This window comes from Silene latifolia, chromosome 10 (genome assembly GCF_048544455.1).
Source record: "Silene latifolia isolate original U9 population chromosome 10, ASM4854445v1, whole genome shotgun sequence".
Classification (NCBI taxonomy): Eukaryota; Viridiplantae; Streptophyta; class Magnoliopsida; order Caryophyllales; family Caryophyllaceae; genus Silene; species Silene latifolia.
The window spans coordinates 142,362,505-142,377,758 of record NC_133535.1 but is presented as its reverse complement, the minus strand read 5'-3'; the positions used below and the strand labels follow the sequence as shown (position 1 = coordinate 142,377,758).

General features: G+C 41.0%; 2 protein-coding genes across 2 annotated transcripts; one reads left to right on the top strand and one right to left on the bottom strand.

The window, feature by feature from the left end:
* Positions 1-4,374: 4,374 nt before the first annotated feature.
* On the top strand, positions 4,375-6,597 carry LOC141606100 (putative glycerol-3-phosphate transporter 5). Its single transcript, XM_074425107.1, has 2 exons — positions 4,375-5,454; positions 5,735-6,597. The coding sequence occupies exons 1-2, from the start codon at positions 4,455-4,457 to the stop codon at positions 6,265-6,267; spliced, it is 1,533 nt and encodes a 510-aa protein (XP_074281208.1). The 5' UTR covers positions 4,375-4,454; the 3' UTR covers positions 6,268-6,597.
* A 123-nt stretch (positions 6,598-6,720) lies between these two features.
* Positions 6,721-10,803, bottom strand: LOC141606101 (putative protein phosphatase 2C 27). Its single transcript, XM_074425108.1, has 4 exons — positions 10,496-10,803; positions 9,029-9,226; positions 8,468-8,679; positions 6,721-7,520 (listed from the first exon to the last, which is right to left on the bottom strand). Exons 1-4 carry the CDS (start codon positions 10,664-10,666, stop codon positions 6,959-6,961), a joined length of 1,143 nt encoding a protein of 380 aa, XP_074281209.1. The 5' UTR covers positions 10,667-10,803; the 3' UTR covers positions 6,721-6,958.
* Between the last annotated feature and the right edge of the window lie 4,451 nt (positions 10,804-15,254).

The following is a 15,254-nucleotide window of genomic DNA, read 5'->3' as shown; positions in this document are numbered from 1 at the left end:
TGAAAGCCGTGCTCGCTCCCCCCAGTGAAGTCTTTATTTCCTTTCAACACTTTGAAGAATGGGGTGCTCTTGTCGGCTGACCGAGAGATGAAACGGGCGAGAGCCGCCATTCTCCCGGTCAGCATCATAACCTCTTTTCGATTCCTTGGTTCCGGCAGGTCTAGGATTGCTCGGACTTTGTCTGGATTGGCATCTATGCCTCTGGCACTGACAAGTACACCTAGGAATTTACCTGCCCGGACACCGAAGTTGCATTTCATTGGGTTGAGCTTCATCTTGTATTTCCTTAGTGAACAAAATGTCTCGTGTAAATCGGCCAGATGCTCGCTGTCGGACTTGCTTTTTACAATAGCATCGTCGACGTAAGCCTCAATGTTTCGTCCCTTTTGGTTTTGGAACATTTTGTCCACCAGCCTCGTGTACGTTGCTCCGGCGTTCTTCAAACCAAACGGTATCATTTTGTACATGTATGTGCCGTTGGCGGTGATAAATGCGCATTTAGGCATGTCTTCCTCGGCCATAAACACTTGGTGATACCCCGAGAAGGCGTCCAGCAGGCTCAGCATGGTGTAGCCCGCCGTGGCGTCGATTAAACTATCTATTCGAGGCAAGGGATAACAATCTTTGGGGCATGCTTTATTAAGGTTGGTAAAGTCTACACACATTCTCCATGCCCCCGATGACTTCTTCACCATTACAACATTGGCTAACCACTCAGGATAAGTACAAGGCATGATGAAACCCGCCGCTAGTAATTTATCTACTTCGGCTTTGATGGCCTCGTCCTTCTCGGCCGAGGAGTTCCTCATTCTCTGCTTGACTGGGCGAGCGGTGGAGAGTACGTTCAGCTTGTGAACAATCACCTCCCGACTCACGCCTGGCATCTCGGCCGCTGAGTATGCGAAAACATCTTTATTCTTCCTCGCGGAGTCCAGGAGGTCGGCTCTGAATTTTGGTTCCAGGTTGACACCGACAGTTACGGTGCGGCCCGGATCAATCTCTACCTCCTCGGTCTCTGCTCCTTCGACCATGCCGATGGTCCGGTCGTTTCCGGATCTGGGGGTGTACTGTATCCGGAAGGATTTTAGTTCGAGCGACGGCTCTCACCCTCACTAGATACCTTATCGTCTCGTAGTCCTGGGCTTCGTACTCTCCCGATCGGTTGGTCACTAAGAGTGAATCTGTCTTCACCATGATACGCTCTGCCCCGGCGGTTTTAGCTAGCTCAACTCCGGTTATCACCGCCTCGTACTTGGATTCATTGTTTGAGGCCAATGAGGTAAGCTTCAAGGCGTGCTCAAACACGTCTCCGTTTGGGCTGATAATAACGATGTCGGCCTTCGAGCTACTCGTCGTGGAGGGGCCATTAGCGTAAACCTCCCATAAATCGGGATCCTCCTCGTTCTTCGAGACGAGCTTATGCGCCTCCCCCCGGTCCGAGACATATATCAATGTCAGGGCTCGGATGGATATCACAGCGTCGATTTCGCTCAAAGTGACCCGACCTATGAGAACGTTGTGGGCAGACGTGCCGTCGATGACTACGAATTCAGATATAACATTCTTGGCTGCACCTCCCTCGCCGAACCTCACCGGCAACTGACCGACCCTGTGGGTACCAGGCCGGCCCCAGAGAAGCTGTACAACGGGTTGGTGCAGGGGCTCAAATCTTCAACCCTCAGACCGACGCTGAGAAAGCATTCTCTGTACATAACGTTCGTGTAGGCGCCTGTGTCAATCAGGCACCTCTTCACCAAGTGGTTGGGTAGGTCCAGGCGGACTGTAAGTGGGTCGCTATGAAGAGCGATGACTCCCTCGTAGTCCTCCTGTCCGATGGTCATATCGGGGATGTTGGGAGCGGGGGTGGCTGTGTTGGGCACAAAGTTGATGGCCTGATGTGGTTCATTCAGGTGCCGTTTGTGCCCATGAGCGGACCCACCGCTCTCGTTGTCCCTGATGACGACATTGACTACTCCTACTCGCTCAGAAACGGACTTGCTATTTGATCCGCCGACATCTGGTTTTTGGCCTCTGGCAACATATTTGCCGAGGCTCCCCTTCCGGATCAGTTCTTCAATGGCATCCTTCAGATGTCGGCAATCGTTGGTTAAGTGTCCGGTGTGGCCGTGGTACTCGCAGTACTGGCTCGTGTCACCGTCACTCCTCGGCCTAGGGGGTCTTTCCCACTTCTGGCCCTCGTTCTTGCTCAAAGCGAAGACCTCGGCGGCCGATACGACTAGGGGGGTGTGATCATCGTACCGTTTTTTGTAGTACGTTCCCGAGCTCCCCCCGGCATCCGCCGAGCTTTGTTTCCTGGCAGACTTGTCTGACCGTGACCTATTATTCTCACGGCGTCTTTCATCGGACCGTGACCCGTTGTTGTCACGGCGTCTTTCATCCGGGTTGTCCTCCCGGCGGCTCTTCTTTTCTGAGTGCTCGGCCTCGCTGGGGCCTACCCAGGTCTTGTGATAGTCCTCTACCTTGATGGCTTGGTCGGCCAACTTTCTGGCGGCGTCCAAGCCCAGGCCTCCGCACTTGATGAGCTCATTTTTTAAATCTCCCCTTGGGAGGCCCTTCATCAGCGCGAAGGCCGCCAGTTCGGGATTGATTTCTCGAATCTGCTGGACCTTTCCGTCGAACCTCTTCACATAGCTTCGTAGAGACTCGCCCCCCTCCTGTTTGATAGTTAGTAGGTCCGATGTCTCCACGGCCCTTCTCTTGTTGCAAGAGTACTGGGCTAGAAAGGCGTCTCTTAGGTCGGCGTAATAGTATACCGAGCCGTCGGGAAGCCCCTTGTACCAACTTTGAGCCATTCCATGCAGAGTTGTTGGGAAAACTCGGCACTGGACCTCATCGGGTGCTCCCATACCGACATGTAAGACTCGAAAGCCTCGGCGTGGTCGGGCCGGATCGCTATCTCCCTTGTATGATAGAGGTGGCAACTTGAGCTTAGTTGGCACCTGGACTTCTAGGGACGAGGCGCGAGGGGTGTCGACCACGTGTCGAACGACACGCGGCGATCGGCTCCTCGCATTCCTAATTCGGCTCCTCTCCTCGTAGCGGGAAGGATTCCTTCTTCGACTTGGACTTCTCCTCCAACTCTGTTGAGTCGGACTCCTCTGGCTCCTTTGGGGTAAGCCTCGTCTTTGGGGCGGGGACGCTGTCCTCCCATGAGTGCGGGAAGGACTTAGGTCTACCGCGCCCACTTTGGGCTCCCCCGGCGACTTGACTGCGTCAGCTTCTCCTAGTGCTCCGTTCAAATTTCTCGGAGTCACGTTTTGTACCCTGGTCTCCTGGACGGTTTCCGCCGCTCTTGTCGGCTTGACAGTGTGAGCAGGCGTATTACTGATTAGGTCCAGGAGCATTTTCAGTTTTGCTATGTCAACCACATGTCCCATGACGGTGACCTGGTTAGCTGGCAGCGGCGTGTCGGGTATTGTTGGCATCCCGAACTCTGGTTGGATTACTCCGCCGGTGGAGGGCTGCACGACTCCAGAATTGTTGAAAGTATCATCTTGGTAGAATGTGGTTTCGTCGGTCACGACTGCGTCTTGTTGTTTCGACATCTTCTTAGCTTTTTGGGTGGGTTTTTGTTGTTTTTTTTTTTGTGTTTGGGAATGAATGTGACTAGCTTCTAGTGTCTTCCCCACAGACGGCGCCAATTGTTCCGGGTGTAATTCCAGAGCAAGTATCGTTACCACCCGTGGCTTGTAGAATAATGTCTTGAGTTGAACCCTTCTTGCCTTTATCGTTCCTCTCGGCCTCTCCTGCAACAATGAACGAACTGAGGGCTTGGCTTTGTGCCAAGCGTACTCACTCCGACGCTCAAGTCAGTAAACTTAAAGGATTAAGTTGTGTTACTTGGCTAGATATGTATTGTAGAGAGATAAGGAAGATATTACCAGATGAATAGTGTATTTAGGTTTAGTTGTGGGATCCTTTCCTCAATGAAGGTTGAGGAGTATTTATAGGCTTTCACCTTTTGTCACGTAGTGGCCAAGTGGCGAAGTGGCTAGCAAGTGGAAAGCGATCGCCCCTCGCCGAGGGACCTATGGCGGCCGGCGGGCCATGTTGACTCACCGCCGAGGGGTCTTGGATATGAGTACGCGGGTATGTGTCATTTGGCGGTATCCGTCACGCCGAGACCAGCTAACAGCCGATGGGTTGCATCGGCTAAATTTTCCCCCAAGTCGTTGACTTGATTTGTGGATATCTTTGACCTTGTTTTGATATGTTGAGCAGTCAATGGTGATGAGAATATCCATCAATGATAATCTTCTTTCAAAACCGTCCCATTCGAGTATATTTCTTATTTTAACAATCAATAAAGGACGTGCCAAACGGGTCACTAGAAAATACAATCCCAAATGCCAACTTAAAAGGCCTAAACCTTCACTTCTAAGAATACCATGACCCTTTACTTTAATTTGGCGGGTGACATACTTTAGATCAAGATGTCACCGGCGAAACCACCCCCGTTAATGTCACTAATCCCATTCCTTAAAAACAAAGGCATCTTATTCCACAATACCATCGTCTTAACCATTACATTTCTCGCTTACACCTCATTCCATGCCGCCCGTAAACCCCCTAGCATCGTTAAATCCGTGCTAGGACCTCAAATTCCCACAAATGAATCCGACCCACTTCATGATTCGACCCATTCTCAAATGGGTTGGGCCCCATTTAACGGAACTGAAGGTACTCATAGGTTGGGTGAGCTTGATCTTGCCTTTTTATCTTCTTACGCTTTTGGTATGTTCTTTTCTGGTCATTTTGCTGACACTACTGATCTTAGGATATTTCTGTCTTCTGGTATGGTTTTGTCTGGTTTATTTACTGTCGCTTTCGGGTTCGGGTTTTGGTTTAGGATTCATAGTTTGCTGTATTATGTAGTTGTTCAGGTTTTTTGTGGGTTGTGTCAGTCCACTGGGTGGCCTTCTGTGGTTGCTGTTGTTGGTAATTGGTTCGGGAATTCGTCGAAGAAAGGATTGATTATGGGAATTTGGAATTCTCACACTTCTGTTGGCAACATTCTTGGTTCAATTATCGCTTCGTCGATGATTAAATATGGATGGGGCTGGTCCTTCTTTTGGCCTGGTTTATTTGTGTTTTTGATTGGTCTTATGGTGTATTTCTTCCTTGTTGTTAGTCCTGAACTTGCCGGGTTATGTCTCGAAACTGAGATTGAAATGAATGGTAATGTGGAAGAAGTTGTATCTGATGATGTCCCTGGTAAAATTGAAGAATTGAGTTTGCTTGATCCGGATGCACCCGATTCTTTGGGGGTTTCTCAGGGAGTTGGATCAAAGGATGAGGGTCACAGTAATGCAATTGGGTTTATAGCAGCATGGAGATTGCCTGGAGTTGCGGCTTTTGCAATCTGTCTTTTCTTCTCTAAGCTTGTGGCTTACACCTTCCTCTACTGGTTGCCATTTTATTTACGGCACACAGGTAAATGCACTTGCTGTCAATAGCGAATCCAGGAAAATTTCTCTATGGGGTCCTGATTAATGGAGTATTTAAAATCTATGCACATAAAAATGTTGTAAATTTTTCTTTTAGCCTGAAAATTAGACAAAATACGCAAAAAAAAATTCTGTTTCCAGTGTCCGCACACCCCGGAATGTTGTTAGTAGATCCACCGCTGCTTGCTGTTAGCACATGTTGATATTTATTTAACTGCAATGGTAGGGTTTTGACTAGTTTTTTTGGTGATTGTGTCGAAATGAAGCTGTTGCTGGTGTATATTTGTCTCATGAATCTGCTGGGATGCTGTCAACGATATTTGATGTTGGTGGGGTTCTTGGAGGGGTGATGGCAGGTCTGATTTCTGACAAGCTTGGAGCCCGGGCTATTACTTCAGTTTCGTTTCTGCTGTTATCAATCCCAGCCCTAGTCCTATACCGTGTTTTTGGGAGTAGGTCAATGTTGTCTAATATTGGATTGATGTTCCTCACTGGTTCACTTGTGAATGGGCCTTATGCTCTGATAACCACAGCAGTGTCTGCTGATCTAGGCACACAGAGTGCGATTAAGGGAAATTCACGAGCATTGGCCACAGTGACAGCAATAATAGATGGTACAGGCTCTATTGGGGCAGCTATCGGTCCTGTGCTGGTCGGATATATTTCAACACGTGGTTGGAACACAGTTTTTGGAATGCTTATTGCTTCCGTCTTCACAGCAGCTCTGTCCTTGATTCCTGCTGTCATCTCTGAGGTGCAGAACTTAAAATCTGGAATTCCGATCAGTGGAACAGCTTAATGATCTGTTCCATCACTCTTCTGTATTCATTTGGATTATATACGCTTCAAATGCAGAACAAGAATGCCTATCAACAATGTTGCGGATTCATGTAGAAATGGGATTACTTAGAGGTGTGTACATGTCGGCTCTCTTATGACATAGATCATTTTTTGTATCTTGTACAATCGGGATCATCTTATACTTGAAACTGAAAACATCTAGGAAGTAGATATTGCAGATTGTATACGTTCTTTGGTGAACATTGTCAATAGACGTGGAGGCGCATCAGCTTCTTTTCTCCGCTAATATTTTTGTACCTTGTATTGAGAGTTTTGACACCTATTCTGTTTAATTCCACGGGATTATATTTGTTACAGTGCTTCCTCATCCACGAACCCCTCCTTTCTAGGAATGCCTCGTCTGGTTTATGTTTTTATCGAAGAAATATGCAAACATTTCCAAGCATTGACAGTTCATGAATAATCAAATTAGCTGCAACTAGTCTTTAATAAAGTACAATTTCAGTGGCAATGTGTATGGGTCCCAAGAATTATCATCTACAGACAACAATAGCTAGCTCATAATCTTGTATGAGCTAAGCACAGTTCAATATCACTAGCCTAGTTTATTTTTGCTTAAGAATAATTATGTACAAATAAGAAAGGTCCAATGTCTTCCTTCCTGTCTAATTATCTCCGTGTCTTCGTTTTTATTCTTCCAAAAGAATCTTGAGATTTTGAAGTCCTTCTGCGGAAATGCTTCGCCTGACTCTCATCTTTTGTGGCACAATCGGGGGTGGTGGATCCAAGTGAAAGCTTATCATAACCACCGTCAAATTATCCATTGCCCCTCTCTTTATTGCTTCCTCCACCATCTCCTTGCAACATAACTTGATGTCATTATGCTTCTGAAGTCGCCTCCGGGCAAAATCCACAGCATTTTGGTTACTAAACACATCCCAAATTCCATCACATCCGATTATTAAAAACTCGTCTTCTTTGCTTAACGTTATCAGTTTTAGTTCAGGCTCTGCACTTAAAGGCCCGTCATTTCCATCCTTCTGCTTCATTCCATCTAGATGCCAGTCTCCAAGAGCCCTTGTTACTGCCAGCTGCCCGTTTAGGTACCCATCTTCCACATACGCTCCCAAGGCTTCTACCCTTGTCCTTTCGTTTCTACAGAAAGGCCTGTGGTCTTTAGACATCTCCAAAGCCAATCCACGTCTAGAAAGCACAGCTCGGCTGTCTCCAGCATTTGCTACAAGTAAAGATCTGACCCATGTATCACATGTTTTAGTAAATACGAATGGACTAGAATTTTTTGGTTTATTGGTGTTATTTAGCAAAATAATTAGGGAAGTAGTGTTCGTTTGATAGTATTTGGACTTATGGTGTCCACGTCATCACTTGTATTTTTTTTTCGTGTTTTAGGTAAAGCCGCTAAGAACCTTAGCGGCTTTACAAAATGTCATCGTCGAAATATTTGTATTGTTTAAAAAAAAAAAAAAAAAAAAAAAAATCTAGGAAAGCCGCTAAAGTCCTTGGCGTTTTCCACAAATTTTCACAAATTTCCAACAATTTTACATGGGTACACTACAATATGACAGTAGGTAAGCCGCTAAGATTCTTAGCGGTTTTGCCTTTTATATAAAAAAAAAAAAAATCTTAAGTGAAACCGCTAAGATTCCTAGCGGTTTCATATAAAAATTGGAAAAAAATAAAAAGTGATGACGTGGACACCATAAGCCCAAATACTTTCAAACGAACACTACTTCCCTAATTATTTTGCTAATCAACACCAATAAACCAAAAAATTCGAACTTGTTTATATAGCAAACTCTGTAACTTGTTTATATGATTAACAAACATGCTACTCCGTATTACTTTCCTTTGCAACTGAACCAAAGACTGACAATATTCGTCTTTCAAATATGATGGAATTAAATTAAAATGGTCTGCTAAACTATTTGAGTGTCTAACTGTCTTTATACTGGATTGTAGCAGTCGATCAATTCATTTACCAATGCAATTTTCATAAAAGGTCATCCAGAAGGCCGAGGTGATTTTTGTACTTAAAATCCATAGAAATACTCGTATGATTTGCTGAGCTGATAAAATGCTTCTCACCGCATATACCCTTTAGCGCATCAATTAGGGCATGAAAAATGTCGTAGATCAAAATGAATATTTGTAGAGTTTTAATAAGTAGAGTGGCCTACCTGCCAAAGATCATAGCAGTGATTGCAGTGGTTCCAGAAGACTGAGAAGAGCCCACAGACCATGATTGTGCCAGTGCAGCATCAATCTCCATAAATGACCTTGTGACAACTTTCTCCAGCTCTGATGGAAATTCGGCATCTTCAAATATGACTTTTGGAAGGTGGTCACGAACGAATTGTGCAGCAGCATGTCCACCATGACCATCAAATACCTGTTCCATTAACCTCTTACCTTCTATATTGTTTTACTGCAATAATCTCTAAGATTTTTATCTCTGACTTAACCTCAGTTGCCTTAGTCTATTATCTATCTTGATATAGCCAATGGTAAACAAAAGAAACAGCAGAACATTTTAAAACAATCAAGAAGCTGAATTCTGAACTGCAATTGCCCGAGCAATATAAATGCAGTATTTGGTCTCGGTTTCTGCTTCAACAACAATTACGTATCTAAAGTCTAAACTGTTTCAACCAGATAATCTATCATAGATTTTATCTAACTGACAATATCAGAACTACCTCGTGTAATGCTAGAAATAAAGGCAAATCAAAGGAACTTACCCCGTAAAAAGAGACGGCTTCTTCATTGTCTTGTTTATGGCCATAATTTTGTGCTAAGTCAGCTATGCATACATGGGTATCCTCCATGTAATTACGTCCCCCAATGTCAGACCACTCGCCTGATCGGAGAATTGGCTGGAAGCCTGAATTTATATTTGCATCCGGTGCAACTGTTGTGTTTTCACAAATGCTTTCTAACTGAAATAGAAAATTGCAGAATTCAACAAAAGCACATCAGTCATCTGAAAGAATTTCGACCTTGATACATGACCCCTTAAGTATAACATCCTTTGATAATCTGTCACATTTCTGTTTTGTAGTAAATACATCAACCACCAAATAATCAACCCAGTCGAAACTTGAAACTACTAATAGGAATATTTATAATAGTTGGGCCTCAACCATCACCTTAAGGTTTTGGTTGAGTTGGTTCATCTATCATGGTATCAGAGCCTATGTGACCATAGGTCACGGGTTCGAATCCTGGCAACCTCAAAACTCCTCAAAAACTCGAAGTGGAAACCCAGCACACGGTACGGGGGGAGCCGGTGCACAACTAACCACTCTTCAAGCCCGACGGGCATTTGAGTGAGGGAGCCTAATAGGAATAGAGTTGGTTCATCTATCAACTACCCCATTCAGTATAACTACCATGCCATCATTGTCAGTTTGATCACACAACTACACGCTGCTTTGCGGAAAACAAAGTCCGAAGATGAATGTTTTTTATGTTCCACAGTATTAAATTTCAAATGAATATAATTTTTCTCAGTAAAGCTCAATTTCAAACAGCTGCCATAAGTCAAATAAACAATAGAAAGCCTAGTTAACCATGAGGTAGGTGATGACTACTCCATTAGTTGGCAATTTGATAAAGCAGATTGACAACCAACTACATGCAACAACTCAAATTGGTAATTTATGGAGTACAGCGTGCCTCAATGGCTCCTGCAAATTGCGGGGTAAGGGGGGTTCGGATGTACAAAAATGCTAAAATTAGATCCTGAAATTTAGATGCAAAAAACAAAATGAATCTTTATATAATGATGAACAAACTCTGACAATTAATAATAACAGAACAATAAATACAAACAGCAGAAATTGGGTTTCAAATACTGAATTTGATAAAGAAGTGGAAGACCAATAAGAATAGACATAATAAACATAGAAAAGTTTGGTCCTTTCTAAATAAAGGAAAGGAAGAAACTTGAACCAATCAATAATTGATGCTTACCTTACAAAAGAAGCAATCTTTTTATTCAACAAACACAATTCCAAATTACCAATTACCAAACTTTCATCATCAATGCATGTAATGTAACCAAAAATCATATTCAACCACCTAAACAAAACCTTTCAGGGTTCAGATGTACGCAACCTTACCCTTATTATCGAATCACAGAGAGATTGTTTCCAGACGACCCGTAATACAAAAAAAACAATGCATCTAAGAAATGGGATTCTTACAGCAGATGAAGCTGAATTCTCCATGTGGGTATTCAAGAAATGAGCTTCAGAAGGAGAAGATTGACTGTTGATCATATCATCATCATTATCATCATTATTATTGTTATTTTCAGCAAGATTTAAGCTTTTCTGCAAATCTTCATCACCTGAATCAGAGTCTTGAACACACATTTGTGTAGTTTTATAATAGTATAAATGACAGGCAAGGTTATATGTATGGTTCAGCTGTTGTGCTCCTTTATTTTTGCAACTTGTAAAATGCAGTAAATGTGTGTGTGCTTTTGTTGCTGATGCTATAAAGCAACAGACTCAACTCACACCACTTGCTGACTACTAACCAGAATAGAAAAGGGAAGAGGCTAAACTTTGGTTGTGCTTAGAAGATTCTTAGCATATAAAGAGAGATCTTTTTAATGCAAGTAATTACAAATTATGGGTGCTGTTAAACAGTTTAAAGTAAATTGAATTAGGTGAAAGCTACTCTCCATAAAAAGATTAAGAAGGGTCCAAGAGCTATAATTTTTTTTTGTTCAATGCTTGATTTAGTCTAGATTTGATCTAGATAAGAGTAAATAAATAAGCTAGCCCGTCATAGTATAATACCGTTACATTTTGTATTTAGGTGTCGTTTGGTTGCACTATAAAGAATGAATGAATTAGAAATTCTTATGATTTGGAAAAATTGAAGATGTTTGGTTACCCAAATTCACATGATTCGAACATGAGGAACTTGATTACCTAACCCCTAAGGTAGTTACAAACTCTGCATGAATCTATTTCTTATATGCTAACCAAATAACTTTTGAACAATTTACATAAATTATCCAATTCATATGTTTTTGAAATTTTTGAGAATTTAATTCCTCGATCACTCGATGACATCCAAATGACAAGTGTTGAAATTATAACATTTTAGCACTTGTTATAAATTCTCATGTACCACTGTAACATGAGCCATTTTTGTGAAATTATCTAACTTTCAGAGGTAATTAGTTGGATGATTCAGACCATTTAACAATTCTACCCGCACTACTTAAGAGCCTTATGTAATATGCTCCGATTTTTAGGAATTGCCCCGTTTAATTAAAATAGTTTTCACAAATTTTAAAATATAAGGCAATTTCAGAGAATCCAGGGTAATATCGTCATTTATTATATTTTTAGATTGTGCCTAGAATCGATTTGCCTCATTCCGATTAACCCTACACGGGGTCTCTTTGCATGATCAACAAGCTTTGGTTACGGGTTCCTGGGCAACGCGACAACTCCCCTAGAAATCTATGATATATGTTTGTTCGAGAGCCTGATTTCATTTTTACATCTAGTTAAGTTTCTAAGTATTTTATTTAGTAAATTATTATCAGGGTTTTCAAAGCCTGTTACCGAAATTTCTAGTTTAGAGTACTATACAAACTCTCATATATGGTACCTTTTCTTCTGTTTTAATCCCCGATATTAATAAAAGAAGTAAACTCTGATTCTCTTCTTTCAGTCGACATATTTAACACATTGTTAGTTTTTTTTTTTTTTTTTTTTTTTTTTTGGAATATGTGGTTGGGGTTAGAAAGTTCTTACCAGTTGAGTTAACTCTTGTTCTTTTAATGCATTGTTAGTGAACCACGTATATTTAATATCGCATCTCTAATTATTTCCTACGCCCATTACGGCTATCATTTTAATTCGCCTTAATCTCTACCTCGGATATTTTATTAATCCTTGATCAACCCTTTTACTAAATCAATCCCAAAATTAGAAGCAAAGAGCCGTTAATTTCCAAGAATTTTCAAAGAAATATTGGTGGCTACAAATCTGAAGGTCAAGGTCTTTAATATTTATTTAGAAAAATGCATGCTTCTATAGTTCTATTAATAAAGAGTAGGAAGGAGTATCATTTTCAAATGGGTTGTTTGTCGGTCACTCATATCAAGTTGTCCAACGAACGTGCTCTATTTGATGCGCTAAATTGGCTGTCATTTTCTGTTCATATTCAACATTGAAGTTTTCATATTTATAAATTCTATTTTTATTTTAGGCTCTTAGCTGTTTTCTTCTGTTACTTAATGTAGTCTCCTAATCTAAAAAGTCGACAAGTTTGGTAGTGTGTTGCGCCTAATCTTACACTAAAAAAATATGTTAGTGGCATAGTCGTCTAAGGTCGTCTTATTTTTTAGTGAGGAAAAGAGAGATTACTTGTAACGATTTTTTGCAGATACTCATCGAAAATACAAGTAGTTAGAAAAACCGCATTTATAGACTTATAATGATCTATAAAAGAATGCGTGTAATTGTGTAGCATATAATTCTATAAAACTTTATATACATATGAATTTAGGCAGAAAACACTTTATTATTTCTTTTTTCGCACGTAAGATGAGGTACGTGAGTACGTGACTAATACAATATAAAGAAAAAGGGAATCTATTAATAATCTAAGTCTCTGATGATGAATAATCAAATTCATTATTGACACCAGGAAGGGCGGTTATTAATTAATTTCTTAGCTCGGCCTATGGTAGGGCAGACTTTGAAAGCATGGCGATCACAATTTGGGTTGTTTCTCTCTCGACTTTGGATCTTAGGATCCAAAAAGTGACCTTGATAAGCGATGAATTATATATTTCCCAATTTTGCCATGAATCTTATTTGAAAGTTGGAACCATTAAACTAAAAGCTTGTGAAAAAAAGTTTAATCTTTTGATTTGATAGGTGTGCCTATTACCATTAACAAGTACTCGATCCACAACATATAATTGGTAGGTATTATTTCAAATCTAATGTCAAATTCTCTCTCTTTTTTTTTTTTTTTTTTTTTTTTAAGAGGGAATCTGTAGCCGCTATCTTCGGTGACAGACTTGAAGTCTATTAGGCATGGATTCAGGCAAAAAATGTTCCACAAGATTTTGCTCTTATAAAGGTTTGAACCTGAGTCTCCTAGGAATTTCACTCAAGTTTTAACTTTTAACCACTAAATTCCACCCTTACGGACAAAAAATATTTGTGAGAGTTGTGAAACCCATGACCTTAGGTATATCCTCCTACAATAATCTAGTCATAACTCATAAGCATGTCAAAAGCACCACATTTTTTAAAATGACATAATGCTACATAAACTAATACTCCATTAAGAATGCATGTTAGATATTGTCAATAAGTCGATTTTGGTTTAGTAATATGCATTTCTATATATATCGAACTCAATCAAAAGTATAGAATTGGAGTATTCACACTATTCACAATTTTACATCCTTAGTAAAAGAAATTCAGATTTTGATACTAAACAAATACACTAATCAAGTTTCTGTAACCGAACCTGCTATTCATTTTAAGAAAGATATAGGAATATACATCGGATGTAAATATGTAATACCTCAGACCTCATTTGTTATTGAGTTTATGTGTATTTTTTCTGAGTTTTTTAAAGTTTATAAATTACATTTTAATTTTTTGCCGTCAAAACTCAAATTTAACTGAGCTTATATGTAATGTTTTTGAGTTATATTGTAATTTTTTGAGTTTAATGATTAAGTGAATGAACTCATAAACTTCAGTAAAACTCAAAATTTTTAAAACAAAACTCAAAAACATTACTACAATGGTCAAAAACTATAAAGCTTGTTGTAATACATTGGCACTTACTGTTGTTGTTTAAGGGCAATATTTCCATGTGATAAAATAATTCCCAAAGAAGAAGACTAAAGGTAGCCATTTAATTAAGTTTCGAGCTAATTCGATATTGGAATACGACTTATTGACTTCAATGGTGGGAACTAAATCTTATCAATCCCCACTGTGTATACATCACCATTATCTTTTGAGCAATACGTGGCTCATTCATGTATGATTATACGTATTATTCTAGATTATTCTATAAGTGACAAGAAGCAAAAATAAATAAAGTTTCGAAATATATATATCAACTTATTATGGCCAAAAAGGTCGAAAACAACGTCGACTTCATGATACTAAATTTTGAGTTAAGATGAGAAACAAAATAGAAAATGTTTCTCAATACCAAATTACCAATATTGAGTATCAATACAATTATAAGTTTAACGTTATTTAACTTGGTCGCTACGCAATTTGTATATTAGGTATGGAGTAATAGTGTAATACAATTAATTTGTGTATTAGGTATGGAGTAATAGTGTAATACAATTGTGTGGGAGGGTAGAGCGGGAACATGAGGGTCGTCGTCGAAAAGGTCTTTTTGTGCGATTGTTGGGGCATGCATAGGGATGGCAATTAGGGATGTCAGCGGGGCGGGTATAAATGGGTATCGCCCCGCACCTGCCCCAGTTGGAGCGGGGATGGATTGAACTTTGGCGGGTGGTGGGCGGGTGCGGGTATGAAAATTGTACCCGCCATGGGTAATGGAGCGGGGATGGATTTTGCATTTTATCCACCTCAAACCCGCTTACTCGCCAATTGCTAAAAAAATTAGTGCGTTTATTAAAAAAATTTAAATCTTATTTAGTTATAATTAAGATTGATGGGGCATATTCTGCACCGCTGACCAAGTCAACATATTGAGCAAGGTCAAGGGCATCCATAACAAAGTCAACGACTTAGACAGACTAGCCGATACAATCCATCGGCCTGTCACCTGGGTCTCGGCCAGACAACTAGCCAGCCGGGACACACATCCGCGTACTCATATCCAAAGAGCCTCGGCGAGCCTACCACAGGTCCATCGGCCGAGGGTACAACGGTCTTTCCACCTAATGAACCACTTGGCCACTTGGCCACTACGTGACAAAAG